Source organism: Staurois parvus, unplaced genomic scaffold (assembly GCF_062004578.1).
Source record: "Staurois parvus isolate SC_StPar_1 unplaced genomic scaffold, SC_StPar_1.0 ptg000025l, whole genome shotgun sequence".
NCBI classification, from domain to species: Eukaryota; Metazoa; Chordata; class Amphibia; order Anura; family Ranidae; genus Staurois; species Staurois parvus.
Window position 1 is genome coordinate 23,856,415 of NW_028317821.1, and position 23,920 is coordinate 23,880,334.

The 23,920-nt window shown below is 38.7% G+C and overlaps 1 protein-coding gene across 1 annotated transcript in view; it reads left to right on the forward strand.

The window, feature by feature from the left end:
• The window catches only part of NTS (neurotensin), a 58,031-nt gene extending 36,760 nt beyond the window's left edge, over positions 1-21,271 (forward strand). Inside the window, exons 3-4 of the mRNA XM_089652397.1 lie at positions 14,422-14,646; positions 20,981-21,271. Of these exons, the coding sequence (XP_089508523.1) occupies positions 14,422-14,646; positions 20,981-21,130 (375 nt within the window). The 3' untranslated portion in view covers positions 21,131-21,271. The remainder of the gene's footprint in view (positions 1-14,421; positions 14,647-20,980) is intronic.
• The last annotated feature ends 2,649 nt before the right edge of the window (positions 21,272-23,920 follow it).

Here is a 23,920-nt window from a genome sequence, read left to right on the forward strand (position 1 = left end):
TATTAAAAGGGTTTCTAGGCTTCAGAGAGCCTTTATATTAGTGCAGAACACTGTACCTTTAATTTAAATGCCCTTGGAGTCTGCTGGGGAAGAGAAATAATACTGTCAGTCAGTATGACATGCAGATGAGTGCCGTCAATCTTAGAATCACCGCACACTTCACTCGTTTGGGCAGTCACGGGGACGACGAAGAAGATGAAGAAGAAGATGAAGAAGAAGAAGAAGATGAAGAAGAAGATGAAGAAGAAGAAGAAGAAGATGAAGAAGAAGAAGAAAATGAAGAAGAAGAAGAAGATGAAGAAGATGAAGAAGAAGATGAAGAAGAAGCAGAAGATGAAGAAGAAGATGATGAAGAAGATGATGATGAAGAAGAAGATGATGAAGAAGAAGATGATGAAGAAGAAGAAGAAGAAGATGAAGAAGAAGAAGAAGATGAAGAAGATGAAGAAGAAGAAGAAGAAGAAGAAGAAGAAGAAGGATAAGAAGAAGAAGAAGATGAGGATGAAGAAGAAGAAGATGAGGATGAGGATGAAGAAGAAGAAGAAGATGAGGATGAGGATGAAGAAGAAGAAGAAGAAGAAGGATAAGAAGCAGAAGAAGAAGAAGAAGAAGAAGGATAAGAAGAAGAAGAAGAAGAAGGATAAGAAGAAGAAGAAGAAGGATAATAATAATAATAATAATAATAATAATAAGAAGAAGAAGAAGAAGAAGGATAAGAAGAAGAAGAAGAAGAAGAAGAAGAAGGATAAGAAGAAGAAGAAGAAGAAGGATAAGAAGAAGAAGAAGATGAGGATGAAGAAGAAGAAGAAGAAGAAGAAGAAGGATAAGAAGAAGAAGAAGAAGAAGCAGGATAAGAAGAAGAAGAAGAAGAAGAAGAAGAAGAAGAAGAAGATGATGAGGATGAAGAAGAAGAAGAAGAAGAAGATGAGGATGAAGAAGAAGAAGATGAGGATGAGGATGAAGAAGAAGAAGGATAAGAAGAAGAAGAAGAAGAAGAAGAAGAAGAAGAAGGATAAGAAGAAGAAGAAGAAGAAGAAGGATAAGAAGAAGAAGAAGAAGATGAGGAAGATGAGGATGAGGATGAAGAAGAAGAAGAAGGATAAGAAGAAGAAGAATATGAGCATGAAGAAGAAGAAGATGAGGATGAAGAAGAAGAAGAAGGATAAGAAGAAGAAGAAGAAGAAGAAGGAGAAGAAGAAGAAGAAGGATAAGAAGAAGAAGAAGAAGAAGAAGGATAAGAAGAAGAAGAAGAAGAAGAAGAAGGAGAAGGAGAAGAAGAAGAAGAAGAAGAAGAAGAAGGATAATAAGAAGAAGGATAAGAAGAAGAAGAAGAAGAAGAAGAAGAAGAAGGATAAGAAGAAGAAGAAGAAGAAGGATAAGAAGAAGAAGAAGAAGAAGAAGAAGAAGAAGAAGAAGAAGGATAAGAAGAAGAAGAAGAAGAAGGATAAGAAGAAGAAGAAGAAGAAGAAGAAGGATAAGAAGAAGAAGTAGAAGAAGAATAAGAAGAAGGATAAGAAGAAGAAGAAGAAGGATAAGAATAATAATAAGAAGAAGAAGAAGAAGAAGAAGGATAAGAAGAAGAAGAAGAAGAAGAAGGATAAGAAGAAGAAGAAGATGAGGAAGATGAGGATGAAGAAGAAGAAGAAGAAGAAGAAGAAGTAGGATGAAAATAAGAAGAATTCCAGTACAGCAAAAAGTGTATCTGCAGAGAGCTCCGCTATTTCTGACAGTTCTCTGACAGTTCCTTCACATTTACAGCGGTTGAAACATTGTATCTATTTGTTTCCGAATAAAAACATCTGTATCCTAAATGGAAACAAATAGATACAATGTTTCAACCGCTGTAAATGTGAAGGAACTGTCAGAGAACTGTCAGAAATAGCGGAGCTCTCTGCAGGGACACTTTTTGCCGGCTGTAGAAGGGATGAAAATCGGCCGATCGGGAAAAATTTGATTCGTGCATCCGAAGTTTGCTAATTTTCGGATTCGGTGCGAATCGAATTTTTCCTAATATTCGAAACGAATTCCACTTCGCCAAGTTCGATTCGCTCATCTCTATCATTCTCCTCAAACAAGAGTAAGACTTCCAGGTTGTAACTCAGATTTTTTCACTTTGGGCAGAGGCACCGACAGGGTTGCCCACTTTCACCCTTATTGTTTGCTTTTATTTTAGAGCCCTTGACCACAGCCATTAGACTGCACCCAGATATATCTGGTTATTTGCTTATTGCCTCACAATTTAAATTATTCATATATGCTGATGACGTTATGCTTTTTGTAACTAACCCACTGAATTCAGTACCAAATCTTTTTCAGTTACTTACCAATTCTGCATCCCTGTCAGATCTCTCAGTTAACTTATCTAAATCTACTGCCTTACCGATTAACATTCCACATACCCTAAGTGAATGCCTTCATAGATCCTTCCCATTTCAGTGCTCACATGACAAGATCCCATATCTTGGCATTCAACTCACTTCTAATGTTTATACTGCTTTTGCTGCAAATTATCCTGCATGCGTGTCTCGTTACCATAATCTGCTTAAAGTTTGGCATATTTACCCAATTTAATTTCTGGGTAGAGTCATGGCAGTTAAGATGAATATTTTGTCCAAACTTCTTTACCTTTTTAGAGCCCTTCCTATCAACATTCCTAAATCCTACTTAGACCAGCTTCAAAGAAAGGTTAACAAGGTTTATTTGGCAAAACAAACAGCCTCGATTCTCCTCTCTTGTTCTATATAAGTCGCAAGCCTCTGTGGGCTTAGGATTACACAATTTCTGGCTATACTTTTTGTCTGCTCTTCTCTCCCAGGTAGCCCAATGGTTCACTGTCCAATTCTAAAGTCCCTTGGGTTCTCTTTGAAGCCCATTCGATGTGCTCATTCTATATCCCAGGCATTTTATGGACCTCTCTCATTTCTCCTCATTTGGTGTTTCCTTATAACACTATAGTTTCAAACTCCTTGACCCTTTGGGCACATTATAAAACTTGGTATCCCCTATTCCTCCTGAGTCCTCCTACTTTGGTAACCCAAATTTTGCCCCTGCTTTCTCCTCAATGATCGCTTACCAATGGTGGTTTGATAAGGCCCTCATTAAATTAGCAGATTTTCAACCAGGGTTAGCTGTACCCAACTGCAGGCCCAACATAATGCCCCCAATCAAGAGCTCTATCACTACCTACAAATTTGTCACTTTTTTGCATCTCAACTTGGAATATCCCCGCCCTCTCCTATTACACTTTTTGAGCTAATCTGCCCTGATACAACCAGAGACGGAGGCCTTATATCAGACCTCTTTCTTAGAGACCTATTTAGCTGCCTCACCCCCTTACAGAGCTAAATGGGAAACAGACTGTAATATACAATTTTCTGTAGAGAAATGGGACACCATGCTGAATTATATATGCAAGAGCGCTAAATCTCTTGCAGTTAGGGAAACTGGCTTCAAAGTACTAACCAGATGGTACTATACCCCTTCCAGACTTCGTGCTATCTTTCCTGGAGTCTCAGATCTATGTTTCCGTGGATGCAATCTCATTGGCACCATCAAACAGATATTTTGGGAGTGTGCCTTTGTATGGAGGAAACTCTCAGAGATTGCCCCAGCATTAGTGGGATCAAATGTTGCTCTATCTATGCAGATATGTCTACTAGGCTCTCCCATACCGGGTGTCTCAGGTGGTAGGATGAGACTGATCTACACTATATGTGTATCCACTATTTGGGTGATAGCTCTACACTCGAAGTCTGCAGTAGTCCCTTTGTCCTCTTTATTGAGGAGAATTGATATGGGTATGCTTATGGAATGTATATATTATACCTTGCAAGATAAAATGATTCTGTTTAACCATAAATGGGATGACTGGAAACTTTATTATCATATATTGTTGGACTAAATTATATATTTATTTGTAATCCAATCATTCCACCCTTTGAATTTATGATGTCTGATCAATTTATTGTGTGCTACCTGTTAGATGTTTTTTTTCATATATACTGTTAATTTTGTCCATTCATTTGGATTTGTTTGTACCCTTAATAATACTCACATGATATGTAACTCTATTTATTTGTTGCTCAATAAACAGTTTGTAAACAAAAAGAAAGGACTTTCTTGGGAATCATCTTTTTCTTTCCATTCATACTTTGAGTAGAAATGATGATGTATACAGTATCTGTCTGGAAAAGTGATTAGCTTTGTACTTAAATTTGAGTGCTGAACACAAAATGTATAACCCTAAGGACACCAATGATATACATTTACTATGTGTGCTTTAAATGTCTTTACAAACCCAGATCTTGTAATTTTGGAAATAACATCATCACTTGGCTTCACAAAGCCTGTGCAGAGAGCAGAGCTGTAGATGGAACCCAGCAGGTACTTCCACTGTCTGCAGAAATCTACATGCACAAAACTACAGTGGGTGGACATGAGACCAGCCACTCTGCACAAGAAAGAACAGCACTGATTGGTCATTATTACATGAAGCTCTTGCACAAAGATAAATATTTACACTGAATTACTGTACAAATGTAGAAGTACACAAAGGTTTAGGCAAGAATATACATTCATCATGCATTTAGACAATTTTTTGTGGTCTCAACGCTTTAAGACCTCATTCACATAGATGTTTATTGTACTGAAATCTCTGGTGCTGTCCCATGTCTAAGGAGTTGCAGGTACTGGATACAGCTGCCAATACAAGAGAACAGCTGGCCATACTCATATAAATACAGATTTCTTCTGCAGCAACATTTACCCGGGCATGCACGTATGACATTTCTCTCCAAATGTCCACTTTTTGTGCTTGTGGAAATATGTCTGACGTGCATGCACAAATAAACATGATGCTGCAGTGATTGATGTCTACATTGTATGTAGTACCTTCAGCTCCCTGGGCGCACGAAAGAAGAAGGTGCTGGGGATTTTATAATTGATGAGTATTAAGCTAATAAACATTGTGGGGTTGATTTACTAAAACTGGAAAGTGCAAAATCTAGTGCATAGAAACCAGTCAGCTTCCAGGTTTTTTTTTTGTACAATCTTTTTTATTGGTATTAAACAAGTTTTAGCAAATGTATAACCACATTTCCAGACAATATATGTTTGGCAAAAGTAGTATCCAAACTACAGTGATACATAACATAAGTCAGTTGTGTGAGAGACAATCAAAAGTCATCAGTGGTTACAAAGATTCATACAAAATTGCAAATTAAACATAGACAGTACGTCAAAAACAACATAATGAAATAATAAAAAGATGCAAGTAACATAGAGTAACTGCATTCAAAATAAGTGCAAAGTGCATGCAGCAGATCAATAAAAAGTAAAAAAAAAGGAAATGTGGTCAGTAACATAGAGTGGAGTCAAGAGACGAAAGGGAAGGAGAGAAGAGGAAAGTAGGGGAGAGAGACAATCGCCCCAAACACGTTCAGGATTTAACATGCAATGAATATGGGGTACAAAGGAATCAAGGTTCCAGAAGTGATTAGTCAATACCCAAGGGTAGAAAATGATCTACCCATGGTTGCCAAATTTTGAGATGTTTAGGGATCCTATCTTGAATAGTCCCTCTATTTTACTGTGTATCATAGGTTGAGTGATTCTATTTCTGGTCCCAAGAGTGCATAATGTTGGAGACTTCCAAGCTAGCACAATTGTTTGTTTAGCTACTGTCACGAGTTGGAGTAACAACTGCACTTAGGCTCTGGTGAGATCCTTGGTATTATGATTTAGCAATGTTATGATGGGGTCTGACTCTACAGAAGTATTGGTCAGGGTGGAAGCCACATGGAAGCTCTCAATCCAAAAAAGCTTTATGAGTGGGCAAGTCCACTAAATATGCAGATGTGTGCCCACTTGCCCACAGCCCCGAAAACACAAGGAGGGGTAGCCAGGTACGAATTTAGATATCCTCACCTGGACCAAATACCAATGTATAAGAACTTTATAATTTGTTTCAAGCGCTAAGATATTAGTGGAAGATGATTTTGTTGCTGCCCAAATATTGTCCCAATCCTCGCTTTCCAGAGATATCTCCAGGTCTGTAGTCCATTTTGTGGTATAGGAGGGTAAAGTGGAGGATAGACTAGAGAGATGAGTATACAATTTAGAGATCATTTCTGGTGCATAGGGATCTCAGTTACATACTCTCAAAGAGGGTCAGACATTGTGAATGTGTATATCTCAGGAAAAAATGGGTGATTTGGAGGAAATGGAAATGTTCATTATTATATTATTATTATACAGGATTTATACAGAGCCAACAGTTTGCTCATTGCTTTCATTGGGTGGAAGGGGAGTTTGTTCCTGAAGGGAAGAGAACGTTTTCAGACCTGTACCCATTGTGAGATATTTCACATGGGGGGACAACAGCTTGAAAGGGCTCTTAAGTTTATCCCATATGACAAGGGAATGTGGTGTTATTGGCTTGGTGATGGATTCGCGTTCAGAGCGAGACAGCCAGAGTAGGTTAGTAACAGACAATGGATATAAATTCAATGCCTCCAGTCCCACCCAGAATGGGATTTTTTCAGTAGCATGATATCAGGTGAATATAATTGGGCTGCTTGATGGTACTTAAGAAAATTGGGGACCCCTAAACCACCTTGAAGTCTGCTCCTTAATATTATCACATTTGGGACTCTAAGTTTCTTGGAGCCCCAGATATATTTATGAACACGAATTTGGAGTGCTCAGAAAAAATAGGAAGGAACTGCTATAGGAAGGAAGCCTGATATCATAGCAGAGTTATCTAGTAGCTTGAGGAGATTCGGGAGCGTTAAACGAGGAGATGTGACATCTGCGAATTAGAAGACTTTATGATGGGAAGAAGCAATTTCTAAACCTTTAATGTTAGTATCCATCCGGATTAATAAGGCAAAGGGTTATATAGCAAGGACAAAAATCAAAGGAGATAACTGTAGGATGTATTGTACATAGGACCATGAGACAGAGTCAAATCTTTTTTGATGTCAAATGAAAGTGTAAGGGTATCCAAAGCGACCGAGCTATGTGCTGAAGTAAAACCACCCTCCTAATATTATTGCTGGCTTGCCGATGAGGTATAAAGCCTACTTGGTCTTTATGGATCAAACTACCTATGAGTGGGTTAAATCTAAGGGCCAAGATTTTTGCTAATATCTTGACATCTAAGTTAAGCAGAGATATTGGTCTATAGTTAGACCAGATGGTGTGATCGGTATTTCATTTTGGTATCATGGAAAGAATTGTTGTCTGTGTGTCATGACCAAAAGAGTGTTGCTTTAGTAGGGCATTGAAGGTATTGGTTAATAAGGGGGCTAGGATATCTACAAATGTTTTATAGTATGTGGCTGGGAAGCCATCAGGGCCTGGGCGTTTATTGGGTTTAAGTTTCTTTATAGCTTTTGTGACCTCCTCTCCAGTGACAAGTCGTTCCATTAGTTCCTGATCTACTACTGATAGTTTGGGCATATCTAGGCCCAAGAGCAAGAAATTGGCCTGGTCCACAGAAAAAATTGTGTTAGTTTTGTACATATAGGAAAGCCTTCTTTGAAACTCAGCAAGTACTTTAACAGGGTTACTCATGTGAATGTCCTTAGATATTTTAACTCTGATTGGAGTGCGAGTGTGATCTGGCTGACGGAGACAGAGAATATCAGGTTTATTGGTTTTAGTGTATGCAGTATGACGCGACCTATGAATAACTTTTTCAGCTAACTCAGCAAGTAGGGGATCTAGTTCAGTTTTAGTTTTTTCTAAAAGTGGTTTGTTGGCTTCAGTGGGATGGGTTTGGAATTGGAGAAATAATTTATGATAGTCTGTCTCCAACTGTCCTAAATTAAGTTGTTTGTCTCTCTTTAGTTGTGAGTAAACTAGAATACAAGTGCCCGGACAAATGGTTTATTCCCATAAGAGGACAGGGGATATATCTGGGGTAGAATTATGCAAGAGGTATTCTTTCAAAGAAAAATGGATGTCAAAGCAGTAGAACTTGTTAGATAAATAGGCTTCATTCATACACCATGTCCTGTCCATAGGTCGAGGGATCAGAGAGGACAGAGTGTTTTAACTGCGCAATGATCAGACCATGGAATAGGGTGGATACGAGAACCCAGAAGAGTTGGTAAAGAGGGTACTGAAGGAAAAATATGATCTATTCTTGAGAAGGATTTATGAGGATAGGAGTAAAAAGTGTAATCTTTATTACATTCTCTCCAGGTGTCAACAAGAAAATTCTGTTGAAGTTGTTTACGGAAAAGTAAATCTGGGAGGTAGGGGGATTTCTCTAAGTGTAGTTGGAGAATTTGATTAGAGTCACCACAAATAATCAGTGTTCCCTTATGAGGGGACTGAATAACCTGGAATAGATGTGAAAAGAAAGGATTGGGATTATCATTAGGAGCGTTATAAAAAACTAGAGTTGTTTCAGCATCCTGTAATAGACCCACTAGTATGATGTAGTGGCCTTCTAGGTCTTTGATCTCTGTGAGGAAGTGAAAGGAATAGTGTGATAAAAGGCTAATAAAATCCTCCTATGTTTCAATCTGGCTGAGGCTGTAAAAACTTGTGAGTACCGTGAAGAGACAAATGTGGGTGTTGACAGTGCAGTAAAATGAGTTTCCTGTAGAGCTACAACCCCAGCCTTCAGGGATGTAAAGGATTGGAAGGCTTTGACCTCTTGTGTAGATCATTTAAACCTTTAACATTTAAGGTCAATATATTCAGGGGAACCATTTTGGCAATATGGAGTAGGCAGCATATGGGAAATCCGAGTATATGAGGGGTGGCGGACTACAGAAGAGGTATAAAAAGGAAAGGTAGTAGGAAAGAAGGGAAAGAGCTCGGAGGAGGTTTCCAAGAATGGAGAAAAAATTTTGTAAGGCAACATGGGTTGCAAGCGTATTGGTCACTATTGCCTGATGAAAGAGTGCTCTCACACTCCTGACAGCCAGCTGACCAGGGTGCTGGGGCACTGGAGAAGAGGGGGGTAAGCAGTGTCTAGTACACATGTCTAAACACACAGCAGTATAAGGACAATATACAGATATAAGCATATCAACAGAAGGTTGCACTTTAGCAAAGAACAGGCAGTTCGTGAACCTGTAAATATTAAAGGAGAAGAAGGGTTGAGGGGAAGGGCTGGGTGGTAAAAGGTAAGAGAAGGAATAGTAAAAGAGTAAGGGTTGGGAATGAAGGGAGGAGGGATGAAAATGGGGAGGGAAATTACAGTGAAACAGTTGTGGAGAACATTCTAACTTAATGTAGACATTAATGTACAATAAGAATAAAAACTTCCTTGAGGACATGAAAGGTCCTAGTATGTGAATAATTGTGGATAGCCAACCTGCTATCTGTGTAAGATCTACAAAACAGGTCTGAATTAAGCTAAGAGTGCTAAAGCATAAATATAAGGCTACAAGCAAACCCTAGTCAGAGCCCACAGTTGGTGGGCATTGGTCATGTAAGACTCCAGCAGGTAAGTATGGTTAGGGGGGCTCCCTAACAAAGGGTAAACTAAAGGTGGTCAATTAAATTTGAGTCAACATGTTGTAGGGTTTATCCTGGATTAGAAGGATGGAGTTTCTAGAGTGTTGAGGCGTCGGCTTCGTGGGAGTTCCCTTATGAATGGAAGCAGGGCCTGTAGGAGTACAAAGAGGTGTTGCAGTATAGGGATATTGAGCAGGATGAGCTAGTGTCCTGGGTTGAGCTGTTTCAGCTTCAGGCTCAGGGGTACCCAAGTGAAGCTCTTCCAGTTGGCATTGCAAGGATTCAGGTGAAGTGCTGGTATTTTGTTGCCCTCTGTAGGTGAACTGAACTGCAAATGGGAATCTCTGGGTATATTTAAGCTGGTGCTGCAGGAGAACTGGCGCTGAGGTTTCATAACACGGCATCTCGCCACTGTGTGTGTGTGGGGCCAGATCAGAAAAGACTTGGTATGTATGACCTTGGAACTGTAATATATCCTTAGAGTGGGAAGCCGAGAGGAGTTGTTCCTTTGTGTAAATGTAAACGGACTATTATGTCCCGTGGAGGGCCATCAGTGGCGCCATGTTAGGGCCCTGTGGATCCTACGAACTCCAAGCATTCGATGGGGATAGATGGAGATAGTTCCTGGAAAAGAGCTGTAATAAACATTGTCAGGTCCTCAACAGACTGAGGGATTCCAAGGATTCTTGGGTTGGATCTATTTTCTGCATCTTCTAAGTGAGAGAGCAGTACTTTATTCTCCTCAGGGAGTGCCTCAAGCTCTTGATTGTGCTCATTGAAATGAAGTTCCATGTCATCTACCCGGGTTTCCAAATTGGCTGTGCATTGGCCTAAATCTCTAATCTCCCACGATAGGCGGTCAGTAATCTGCTCTATGTTTCCATGTGTTTAAGAAAGTCCCTTTGTGACATTGGATGGTATGGTAGAGGCATCATGCAGGCCAGGTGATGCGTCTATGTCACTATCCATAGACTCTGATTGGGGATGCGGCGTGCTACAGCATGGAGGCCTTTGCCACCATCTTAGATGAGGCATGGGCTAGGGCTTTTTTAATGGGTTTGGGCTTACCCTTCCCCCGGTGGCCTGTAAGAACCATCGTGCCAGGATTGCTGGTGGTCCAGAGACAGATCGTGGAGGAGTGGCGGGTGTATGAGGACTCAGACCGAGTTATTCCCCAGAAATGCTGCAGGGAGCGCAGAGCTCTATGAAGACACGTTTGCCATGGTGAACTTCGTGCATGCACTCCCCCCCCCCCCTCCGCCAGCTTCCAGGTTTTACTGTTAAAGCTTAATTGAACAAGCTGAAGTTAGAAGCTGATTGGCTACCATGCACAGCTACACCAGATTTTACACTCCCCAGTTTTATTAAATAAACCACTGTGGACCTAAAGCTTAACTCAAAGAAAGAGCTAAATATATAATTGAAATACATCTGTACTCAAAGCAGGGGCAGACTGACAACTCATGGGGCCCCTGGGCAATAGGGGATCATGGGGCCCATGTGTCCTTGCCCAAACTCAAAAAAGCCTATGAAAAAGGTACCAGGGGCATCTCACGGGGCCCCCTACTGACCCCGGGCCCTTGGGCAGTTTCCAAATGATCAGTCCGCTCCTGACTCAAAGCCAAACGCATAGACACAGCTAAATACACAGATGAAATGCATGTGGGGGAACTGTTTACCTGCCAAAGGAGTGTATTTCTTGCCACCCAGTCTGGGGATTTACACAGCTGTCCTGTCTGGCAGTGCAGGAGGCCTGATTTTTCTCTACTGCATTTAACCAGTTCCCGTCCGGCCAATAGCAAAATGATGGCCGAGCAGGACTTTCTTTGATTCGGGTGCACGTCCTCCCGAATCGCCGCCTCACGCATGCCCGTGGGGCCACGCTGCAGTGAGATCTGTCACTGGCTGTGTCCCTTGGTTGGCGATACCATGTAATGGCAGCGACCAATCACAGCAGGTCATATGACAATTGTAAACAATGGATGGCTTCCTTTCATGCCTTCCATTGAATACAATTAGTTTTTTTTTCATATTGTCATCAGTCAGTGTCCCTGATCACCGCCATACCACTTATGAGATGAAAAAATGTTTAATTTCTTAATTTTCTCAAAACAAATTACAACTCACCTTGCCTCTTACTAAATACCGCAGACTGTCTACTTTCCAAAAAGGGGTAATTTGGGAGATATCTGTACCTTCCTGACATTTTTAGGTCACAAGAAATGCCGTCAGTACAGCAGGACTGATCGATTTTCAGATATATACCATAGTTCATGGACTCTATAACTTTCCTACAGACTAACTAAAGTATAGTAATTTTTGTTATTTTCACCAACAAAATATAGCAGTATATATTTTGGCCTAAATTTATGAGGAACAATTATTTATTTGCAAAATTGTAACAAAAAAATAAAAAACCCAGTGGTGATTAAATACCACCAAAAGAAATTTTTAGTTGTGTGAACAAAATGATAAAAATTTAGTTTGTGTAAAGTGTTGCATGACCACACAATTGTCATTCAAACTGTGAGAGAGCTGAAAGTTGAAAATTGGCCTGGGCAGGAAGGGGGAAAAAGTGCCTGGTATTGAAGTGAAGTACCACTTACAGGTCTTCCCCCAGCCTATGAGTGGACAGTAAAAGGAGAAGCTGAATACTGATTAGCTCATCTTTCTGTCACTTTCTCCTCCTATCAGTTTGTTTCTTGGCAGCACAAGTTAACTGGACAAGTTGTCTACTACAGTGGGGATCGAAAGTTTGGGCACCCCAGATAAAAATTTGTATTAATGTGCATAAAGAAGCCAAGGAAAGATGGAAAAAGCTCCAAAAGGCATCAAATTACAGATTAGACATTCTTATAATATGTCAACAAAAGTTAGATTTTATTTCCATCATTTACACTTTCAAAATAACCAAAAACAAAAAAATGGCATCTGCAAAAGTTTGGGCACCCTGCAGAGTTAATATCTTGTACTGCCCCCTTTGGCAAGTATCACAGCTTGTAAACGCTTTTTGTAGCCAGCCAAGAGTCTTTCAATTCTTGTTTGAGGTATCTTTGCCCATTCTTCCTTACAAAAGTCTTCCAGTTCTTTGAGATTTCTGGGTTGTCTGTCACGCACTGCTCTTTTAAGGTCTATCCATAGATTTTCAATTATGTTGAGGTCAGGAGATTGTGAAGGCCATGGCAAAACCTTCAGTTTACGCCTCTTGATGTAATCCCCCGTGGATTTCGAGGTGTGTTTAGGATCATTATCCATTTGTAGAAGCCATCCTCTCTTTAACTTCAGCTTTTTCACAGATGGCATCAAGTTACCATCCAAAATTTGCTGAAATTTTATTGAATCCATTTTTCCTTCTACTTGTGAGATGTTCCCTGTGCCACTGGCTGCAACACAACCCCAAAGCATGATTGATCCAACCCCATGCTTAACAGTTGGACAGAGGTTCTTTTCATTAAATTCTGTGCCCCTTCTTCTCCAAACGTACCTTTGCTCATTCCAGCCAAAAAGTTCAATTTTAAACTCATCGGTACACAGAACTTGTTTCCAAAATGCATCAGGCTTGTCTATATGTTCATTTGCAAAGTTGAAACGATGATTTTTGTGGTGAGGACGTAGAAGAGGTTTTCTTCTGATGACTCTTCCATGAAGACCATATTTGTACAAGTATCTCTTTATAGTGGAATAGTGTACCACAACTCCAGTGTCTGCCAGATCTTTCTGGAGGGATCGTGCAGTCAAACGTGGGTTTTGAATTGTTTTTCTCCCAATCCTGCGAGCTGTTCTGTCTGATATTTTTCTTGGTCTTCCAGATCTTGCTTTAACTTCCACTGTTCCTGATGACTGCCATTTCTTAATTACATTCCGAACAGAGGATATTGACATCTGAAAATGCTTTGCTATCTTCTTATAGCCTTCTCCAGCTTTGTGAGCGTCAACTATTTTCAGTTTCAGTTTTCTAGACAACTGCTGATTGTTGGGGATGATTGTTGGGGCAAGGTCAGATAAGTCTGGGCATTTAAAACCTTTGAGCTTGACATCACCAGGTCTTCCCAGACGATGATTGAGAACAATCCATGACACTGGCAGGTCTCAGCTTTGCAAAGGGGGCAGTGCATGCTGTAAATTCTGCAGGGTGCCCAAACTTTTGCAGACGCCATTTTTTTGTTTTCTGTTATTTTGAAAGTGTAAATGATGGAAATAAAATCTAACTTTTGTTGACATATTATAAGAATGTCTAATCTGTAATTTGATGCCTTTTGGAGCTTTTTCCATCTTTCCTTGGCTTCTTTATGCACATTAATACAAATTTTTATCTGGGGTGCCCAAACTTTCGATCCCCACTGTACTTCCATAACTATGAACAGATTTTTTAAATGAATATAGCTTGTCAACATTTCACATTAATTTATCTTCAAAAACGACAAAATGAGATAATATCCATGTCGTCATTTTCTCATATACAATTTAATCATGTCATGCATTTTTAAAAAAAAATTTTTGTTAGTGAAGTTTTTTGCTTACAGTGTTGGTTCACTGAGCTATATTAGGTATTGGAGCTCTAATTAACAGGTCTGAGATGTAAAATGGCTGTAGATGGTTTTTAGATCTGTCATATGCAGTCACATTAAGACTCAATAGTCAACACAAACTTGAATCTACATATTTCATACAGGGTTATATTAGTTTATTTCTCAGATTCAACACTTCATTTTGGTTATATGAGGAATAAGTATCAAGGAGTGAACAAATGTAGCAACATAATTATACAGGCAGTAAAAAGATCATAAAGACAATATGGCTCAGATATTATAATTTATATGATGTTCACTACACAAAGGGGACAAAGCAAAAACGAAAACCATAAATAGAAAATGATAATGTAGAGAGAAAAAAAATGTCATTCCATAAAGTATTCTAATTATGTGTTTATGCATGCCATCATAGGTGAATAAAGCAAGACTTCCATACTGGAAAATTACTCTGCTAAATGTATGCAATCTTATAAACAATCTCAATACCCAAACTGAAGAAACAGGGGACACTGGAGAAGATGATCTCTTGATGAGAAAACAGTATCCTACATCTATGGATGGATTTAATTTGGAAGCAATGCTGACCACATTCCAGCTTCAGAAAATTTGCCAAAGCAGAGTCTTTCAACACTGGGAGGTATAGTAAAATCAGTTAATTTAGTGTGGGATAAACTAATGAATGTAGAATCTCATGTTCATGTATGGGTATGAACTTTGGAATCAGGCTAAGCATGGGTTCTACCAAAGCTCATCCATTGGCAGTTCACAGACCTAGTAAACTAATCCAGCTGTTCTTAGCTTTATAAAAAATGAAATAACCTTTTGTGCTTCACCATATCCATAAACAATTCTAAACCAGGCAAGCAGCTAGCAGTCAAAACAAATCACAAAGCCAAAAAAAAGAAGAAAATATACATTTTTCTTTATCTAGTGCTCATTTCTATAGCTGTGAAAACAAATTAGAAAAACAAGAAAAAAATATATAACTTTTTCCTTATTTAGTGCAGTGCTAGCTAAAACCTAAATATATACAAAGCACTTTAACATAATAAAACTGTAAAAATAAATTAAACAATGAGTACCGTACCAAAACATATGTATGAAAAGGAAAAAGCAGCACTATATAGTGTGCATACACTCTATACCAAAATCTGTGAAAAATAAAGGTGCTAATCCACTATTTAAATAAATAGCCACAATAATTGTGTAAACAATAAAACCAAAACATTTTTTTCAATTCAAATCTCAATAAATGTCCATTCCCTCAAATGTTCCATACAATGCTTTCAGTGATTTCATAAATTTTATAGTGATTTTGTTCCATTAATGTGCCCAAAATGTGTCCAATCGATCACCTATTTCACCACATGTGGTAATATTTAATGACTTACCAGAAGCCTATATTTATAAGCATATCAAATGATCCAATCCAAATTTGGGGAAGGCAGCCATCACCAAGGTCTTCTCCAACTCTCTCCCTTAACAATGGGATATGGCAATGTGTACACTCAAAAGAAAAAGATTGCTACTATGGTGTAGTATATTTATTAAAAGTAGAGACATATAAATAAAATCGCACTCACATATCATGTGCCACTGATGGCACTATCACAAAGGCATGGGATAAATACAAGACCACCTCTTCTGGTTGAAACCTTTCAGGGTGCATTTCTCAAGGCCTCAGGAAAAGGAAATAATGCAATGCATGGCATAAAATGCTTACATTGAAATAAAACATAAGTAAAAACTCACAAGTGATGCAATCTACAAGTACACAAACCCAATGCTCAATGTATTGCCTCTCCATTGAATAATCTAAAGAAACACAGGAGACAGTGCCTACTTGGACTAGGCAGCACTTCTGAGTTGTGTGTTATCTCCGCCCTATGTGGTATATCAAACAGACTTCATCTGCATGGACACTAATGTTTATGAAGATCTAATACACTGTATTGAGAATACTGCATGGATGCTTAATACTGATAAATATTTAATTCTTTTCACTGCCACTAATGGATTTATTAACTTTATGATTTTTTTTGTTTCTTGTGGGCACATTTTTTGCATGCAATTCATTTTACCAACTTTGTTATGGTAAAGGGCTTTTTATATATTTAGGTTTTAGTTAGCGCTGCACTAAATAAGGAAAACATTATACATTTTTTCTTGTTTTGCTAATTTGTGTTCACGGCTATAAAAACAAATTACCAGTAATTCACTTTATTGTCTTTGAACTGTGGTCAGGTGGCTTAGAATGGCCAATACTGCAGGATTTCTTTGTGCCACCCCTCCCTATAAAAGACCCAGCATCCTTTTGTCAGTGTGTGTTGGAGTAGAGCTGTTAGGGAGGGTTGGCACTGTGTGACTGGGAAGTTGTGCTGTAAAGTACTATATACAAAGCATCACTGTGCTTTACAAAGTGCTATATTTTGCAACATTTCTCTGAATAACAGTGTGATGGGCTACACATTAGTGTTCACAGTGCATAGACCCAGCAGTCATATTTAGGATTACCTTTTTGTGTGTGTCAGCAAGAACTTCAGCTTCTGTTTAGCTGCCTGGGCCCCTTGCAGGGTTTTTTTTTGTTTATTTTATTTTGTTTTGTATTAAATTTTTTTACTAAAAGTAAGCTAGGCACAAAACAGGGTTGGAATTTAGGGGTAAGTTCACTAAGAGTTAAATATTGCATTATTATTTGATTTAAAATAATCATGTAGTATTTAACTCATTCAGTTCACTAAAAATGCATGTTAAATACCCATTAGTTACTACATGTCATTTTTTTTCTAATTTTTGTTTACATTCTGCTGTCAGCGGAAAATCCCCAGTTATATCAGATAAGTTACTGGTTGTAAAGGACATGGCGGGTTCCAGTTCTTTAGCAACCAGTTATTCACTTGTTGTTAAGGATGTGGTATTTCTACTGCCCCAGGCTACAGGCCACTGCTATCCACAGGGCCACTCAACATAGCTTAAAACTGGACCTTTGTCATACATCTGTTGCTAATAGCAACGTAGTGGTTTTCAGCCTCTGCCTGCAGCATAGAATTCATAGTAAAACTGCAGTCATTTGCATACCACATGTTTCTGCACCACAAAGCTTGGTGGGAGCAACACCTCAGTAATAACAGTAAATAGCAAAAGATCTGAACTTGTTTCCTTCTCCTTGCTATTACCTTTCCACCTCACCTTCCACTCCTCCAGTTTTTTCATCTGCATCCCCTGAAACATTAACTGCCTCAAGGGAAGGTAAGCAAATATCAGATCGGGATCTGTCAGTTTGTATCGGTAGCACTGTTGCCACTAATGGACATATCCCAATAATCTACTTGTAAACAGTCACAAACCAGTCACTTTGAAAAGTGCAACTTTAAGGCATCTTCAGACACTTCATTTAAAGGATTTATATATTTTTGATGTTGCCTTTTAAACTGCATTAAGAGACCCTCAGTGGGGTACGAAAAAATACAAAATATGTTATGAAACTGCTTTCATAACACCCTTAAACTACCCCAACTCCTATAAAAACAAACACAGGACACAACCATCTAAGTTTAGCAAATTATTAAACTTAAGTAAAAAGCATGTATGCCTTGTGTGAGTGCATGCATGCCCCTAATTTACATTTTAAAAAATTGCTACACTTAGATGGTCATGCCCTCTGTTTGATCTTATCGTACTGTTTCTGGAGGATTTACCCGGTCCTTTTCTGAGGAGCTGCAACCATCCATAAGTAATTGTACTTATAATGGATTTTTAAAGGGGTCAATTCTTACATTAGAGACTTAGTTTTACACCATAACAGTGATTGTGTTTTCTTGACTACCCCAACTCCTACCTGAATCACGGCATGCTTCTCCCCACAGGCTTCTGTTGATTTGTTAATTTATTGGTGGATTCACCTTAATAGCAACATCATCCATTCACAGATCCATTCGCAGTGCACAAGTCCTATCTGCCACTGCAGCAAGAACTTGTAGTTCTCAATAGAGCACAAGTGCAGTGAAATCATCTCATTTGTAGTCCATTTTTTTTCTTCCTTCAGCTCCATAACTGAAGATCTGCACCTCCATACAGACTTTGGGCTGTAGGAGTGTGATCCACTGATCTCAGTTGCAATGCTTTGCAGGTTTCAATGAAAATACTTAGGAAATGCACAATTTTTGTTTTTGCAATATGGGCACATTTATTAATTTTTTGCAAAAGGTGGAATATGCCTTTAAAACCAAAGTACACAAAGTAGGACAACCCTCCACTGTCACCGAGGAAGAACCTGTGATGTCACTTAACAAAGCTGAAAACATCAGGTGTGGTGGAGAAGCTAGATCTGGACATCAGATATATATTTGAAACATATGCTTTGCTCTCCAGAAGGTCAGTGCCATTTTTGTCATTGTCTACTTCCTAGATTTAGATGCTGCCTCAGAAATTAAACAATTGTGTAAATGCTGGTGCCTGTGCAGATCTTGGTTCTTCACCATATACCTTCAAAGTCTTAAAAAAATTAAACTTAACCTAAAAAGATAAAAAGTGGACACAGCCAATTAGAGAATGGATCAGACAGAGAAAATGGCAAATGAATAAAACAGTGAAATGCAGGGGAAAATTAATAGTTTATTTTTTTCTTTTAATATTATTGTAAAAGCAAAATTGTGTTACAGATTAAACAAATCCAGACTTTGTGATTCCTTTTATAACAAAGAAAAAAAATCAAACAATGTTTTATTAGAAAAATGTAGAGATAAGTAACTGAGATGTACAACTGACAGCCCTTTTTGATCTTATTTATAGTGTGTAGTGTAGTGATATCATACATTAATACAGAGTGATTGATTATTTGATACCTTGCTTCGTGATGTCCAATAATCCTTACAGAAATGAATATAATAATTGCATGTGACCTGTATCTATGATTATTCCTTCACAAATTAACAATATATAATGATTTCTAATTCCCTGGGGCGTTTGCTAGCTTCTAAAAAAGGAATCATTCACTAGATATTAACTTTCTTATCTGAAGTTTGTAGTATGCAGAAGTATAAACTCCAATACTGTCACTCTTAAAGACACCATTATACAATACCAGCTTATCTAAAAGAACAATTTCATACTGGTCCAAAGCAAAATTTGTATTTATTTCAAACACCTAGTCAGAATTTACCTGTACACATTTGGATGTTTGACATGAACCCTCTTTGCTGTTGTCATACGCATCTAGAGGGGGTAAAAGTTAAAGAGCTCTTGGTTTTATACTTTTAGAGACAGTTACCCAAAACAAGTGTACAGATCAGGGAAGTAAGATAAACTCAGAAGCCCTTATTGGCATACTCAATCCAGGTAAGCAACTAATGTCAGCCAGCATTTTCTATGATTAGGTGCAGGGGCGGACTGACCATTTGGAAACTCGGGCACTGCCCGGGGTCAGTAGGGGGTCCCATGAGATGCCATTGATGCCTTTTTCATAGGCTTTTTTGAGTTTGGGCAAGGACACAGGGGCCCCATGATCCCCTATTGCCCGGGGGCCCCATGAGTTGTCAGTCCGCCCCTGATTAGGTGTTTTGATATACAGTATGTATATGGGGCAGCCATTATTGCAATCTACATTCAAAATTTCTTCTTTTTAGTGCTAAACAATCGATTGTGCTTTACCACCTATTCTAGCTACACCTGTAGGGCCAAACTAAAGAAATCATTTGATTCTCCCATCCACACTAAACAGTCCGAGTGGAGAAATCTGAACTGCTGGCTGTTGTATTCAGATAGCTGCAGCACCAAGGGCTGTTTGAATACCTGAACAATGACTGCATCTGATTGGATGCAGACGCTGTTCGATCAACAATTTTCTACCTGGTTCCTTTGACTTTTCAATTAAGTTTGTCTAGCCAGATGGTGTCAAAAAGTTTGTCTAGCCAGACAGTAAACATGGTTCAAATTTCAGTCAATTCAGCAGGAAAAATTGTTAGCAAATAGACAAAATTATTGCAGTAGTTAATCTACAATGCATCTAATGGTTAGCCTACACATATTTACATTTAATTACAAAAAATATTCCCTCATATTCCTTCATATTCCATCTGTACTGAAATGTATTGTAATTGTACTGTCTCTCTTATATTGTAAAGCGCAGCGCAAAACTGTTGGTGCTATATAAATCCTGTATAATAATAATATGAAAGCGCAATCATGAAAAAAACATGAAAGCCACATCAAAAAATATTTTAAATCTGGACTCCAGGCATACAGCTAAATACACATATACTGTATATAAGAGCTGATTTACCAGCAAAATCATTCTTAATTTTGTCTAATAAATCCTGAGATTTACACAGCTCTGCCCCACAGATCAGCCCAGTTTGGCAAGGCAGGATGCCTTGTTTTTCTCCACTGTATTAAAGTAACTCTTGTAGGTCTTGACTCTCCTCTAGCTTCGGATTAGAAAGTAAAATTAGTAGAAAAAGGGCTGATGAGCCCATCTCTCTGTCTGTCTTCTATTTCCTCTTATCAGCATGCCCTTTGATAGCACATGAGCACTACGGCAAATCTGATTGGCTTCTCTCTCTTCCAATATGAGCTTTGTTATATAAGGAATCGCAAGAGGTCCTTTCATATTTACACTATTTCCATTGAAAAAAATAATGATGTATTATTGTATATAGAGCAGCATTAATGTATGTCTTTTATATCTGCCCAAATTTCAGCTTTAAGGTGAAACTGCTATATTGTTTAAAATATATACTCACCTACAACACTCCATACTTACTCTAAATAAACAAAGTACACCAAGTAATAAAATATGGCATGGATTATATGTTATTAAACTAAACTTTATCATAATAATGTACCGTATGTATTATTTGATAAAAGATCTCAGAACCCTGTACCAGTTATTCAAAATTTCCAAAGTTTTCAGGTCAGACAATTTTTAAATTCAACAAGCTCACACAAACTAACATTTTTTTTTTCATTTTTAGCTAATTCAACAAGATTACCTGGATTCCACCAACTCAAACAGTGAAAATGAAGATATTGTAAAGAGGAAAAGCCCCTATATTTTTAAACGACAGGCACATATAAGCAAAGCAAGAAGACCCTACATATTGAAAAGAGGCACTTATTACTAATCTATATAAATCATTAATATGTGTTCAATTTATAAGTAAATGTGATTTATGGTTATTTTCCTTACTATTAAAGCTATATTTGTGTCATAAATATATTGAAAAATGATTGTCCTTAATATACAGTAAATGTGTTTTTATTCATGTTATTCTTAAATGTGATTTTTTTAATATACATAAAGAAATATATGGACTTTTGCATTTAAAATAAATATCACTTATCTGCATGATGGTGATCCCAATAGTCAGTAAGAAGTAGAATTTGTCCTGAATAATCACTTTAAATATTCTATACCAAACAATAGTGAACTTGATGTGGTGACTAGCTGAATTATTAGCAGCAAGCTGTTTTTTTCTCAAATTTACACAGTCAGTCCACTTCCTATAGGTCCAGGATGTCATGGAAAACATCCCCTAGGAGTGCATCAGCATACGGTTCATGTTCATGGTACTACATGAGAGGAATTCACACCAGGAGGAAGAACAACGGAAAGCTGCCACTTAGGAAGAGGACTAACCTGTGATGTTACCAAACTGGTTTGAAAACTGTAGGAAAAATAGGGTAATATTTTAAAGAAAAAAAAACATTCAAGGAGGGCTTCATCGAGGAAGGGTGGGTGTTGTGGGGAAGTTGGACAAGTTATATCTGGATATATTTTGCAAGTACATGCTTTTCTACCCTGGAAGTCAGTGCCATTTTGTTCATACTTCATTCATAAATAATATCTACCTCTTAAAGTTGAATCCCAGCTCCGGAAAAATAACAAACTATCCCATGCAATGGGGGGATGTGCCTGTACAGCAAAGGTTGCTTATTTATGCCTAAGGGAACAAAAAAAAGGAAATATGCTTATCCAATTCTACACTCCTCCACACAGCTAGATTTGTTTCCATCATTTCTTCACACTTGCGCTCCAGTGGTCTTACCTAACATCATCAAGATCTATGGCCCTGCCCCGGATGTGAGGATGCCAAGGTGCAGTCCACTCCAGGATTGAGGTTGAGCTTCTTCAGCTGGGGGAACAGAAGATCAGGTAAGTAACATGGTTTCTCCTATCCCCTGGGCAAAAAAAGCTATTAAGCCTTGCAGTACAGGGTAGCCCTCCTGCAAGGGACAATTTTTTATATCTATTTGGGGTTGGGCTTTAAATACTGGCTCAGACTTGCTACAAACTTACAATGTTGCTGTCTATTCACCCACATGTAAGAAAACCGTATTTGAAATATATTTTAAAAATATTCTTCCCAAATTTATTGACTCATATTTGAAATACTACAATTTTGGCCATATTCAATATATTTAAAAATATATTTATATATATATATATATATATATATATATATATACATATATATATAATTAATTATATAGGATTTATATAGCGCCAACAGTTTGCTCAGCGCTTTACAATATAAGGGGAGACGATACAGCAACAATACAGATCAATACAAGAGGGATGGGAGGGCCCTGCTCCTTCAAGCTTACAATCTAAGATGGAGGGGCTAGTGGTACAAAAGGTAATAACTGGGGGGGGGGGGGGTGGACTGGTAGGAGGAATAGAAGATTTCATTATTAGCTGGGGGCAGGCTTCCCTGAAGAGATACATTTTCAGAGATCACCTAAAAGTGAGCATAGTAGGCGATAGTTTGATAAATTGGGGTAGAGAGTTCCAGAGGATGGGGGAAGCTCTTGAGAAGTCCTGGGGGCGAGCATGGGAGGAGGAGACAAGGGAGCTAGAGAGCAGGAGGTCATTCAAGGAGCGGAGAATACGGTTTGGATGATATTTGGAGACAAGATTGGTGCTGTAATTTGGGGCAGAGTTATAAATGGCTTTATATGTTATTGTTAATGTTTTGAATTTTATCCGTTGGGCAATGGGAAGCCAGTGGAGGGATTGGCAGAGAGGTGTGGCAGATACGGAACGATTAGTAAGGTGGATGAATCTGGCAGCAGCATTCATGATAGACTGAAGAGGGGATAGCCTGCGATGAGGTAGGCCAATGAGGAGGGTGTTACAATAGTCAAGGCGAGAGATAACAAGGGAGTGAATAAGTTGCTTAGTAGTTTCCAAGGTTAAAAACAGCTGTATCATGGAGATGTTGCGGAGGTGAAGTCTACATGATTTGGACAGCGATTGGATTTGGGGTTGAAAGGACAGATGGGAGTTTAGGATTACACCTAGTACCCTGGCATGAGGGGAGGGACTGATGGTTGTATTATTGATCTTGATGGAGAAGTCAGGGGAGGCGGAACTGGAGGGAATACTAAGAGCTCAGTTTTGGAAAGATTGAGTTTGAGGAAGTGGAGTGACATCCATGCCGATATGTCACTTAGTAAGTTAGTAATGCGAGAGGAGACTGAAGGGGTGAGGTGAAGAGTAGAAAGATAGATTTGTGTGTCATCAGCATAGAGATGGTACTTAAAGCCATTGGAGTTTATCGAGTGACCAAGGGAGGAGGTGTAGATGGAGAAGAGAAGGGGTCCAAGAACAGAATCTTGAGTGACCCCTACAGAAAGAGGGAGTGGAGAGGAGGATACCGAGTTTTAGGTAACACTGAAGGAACGCTGCGATAGGTAGGAGGAGAACCAGGAGAGAGCAGAGTCTCGCAGGCCAAAAGAGTAGAGTTTTTTTGAGAAGGAGGGGATGGTCAACAGTATCAAGCCGAAGAGAGGTCAAGTAGTAAGAGTACGGAGTAGTGGCCATTGGTTTTAGCAGTTAGTAGATCATTAGTGAGTTTTAGTAGGGCAGTTTCAGTGGAGTGGAGTGAGCGAAAGCCAGACTGTAAAGGGTC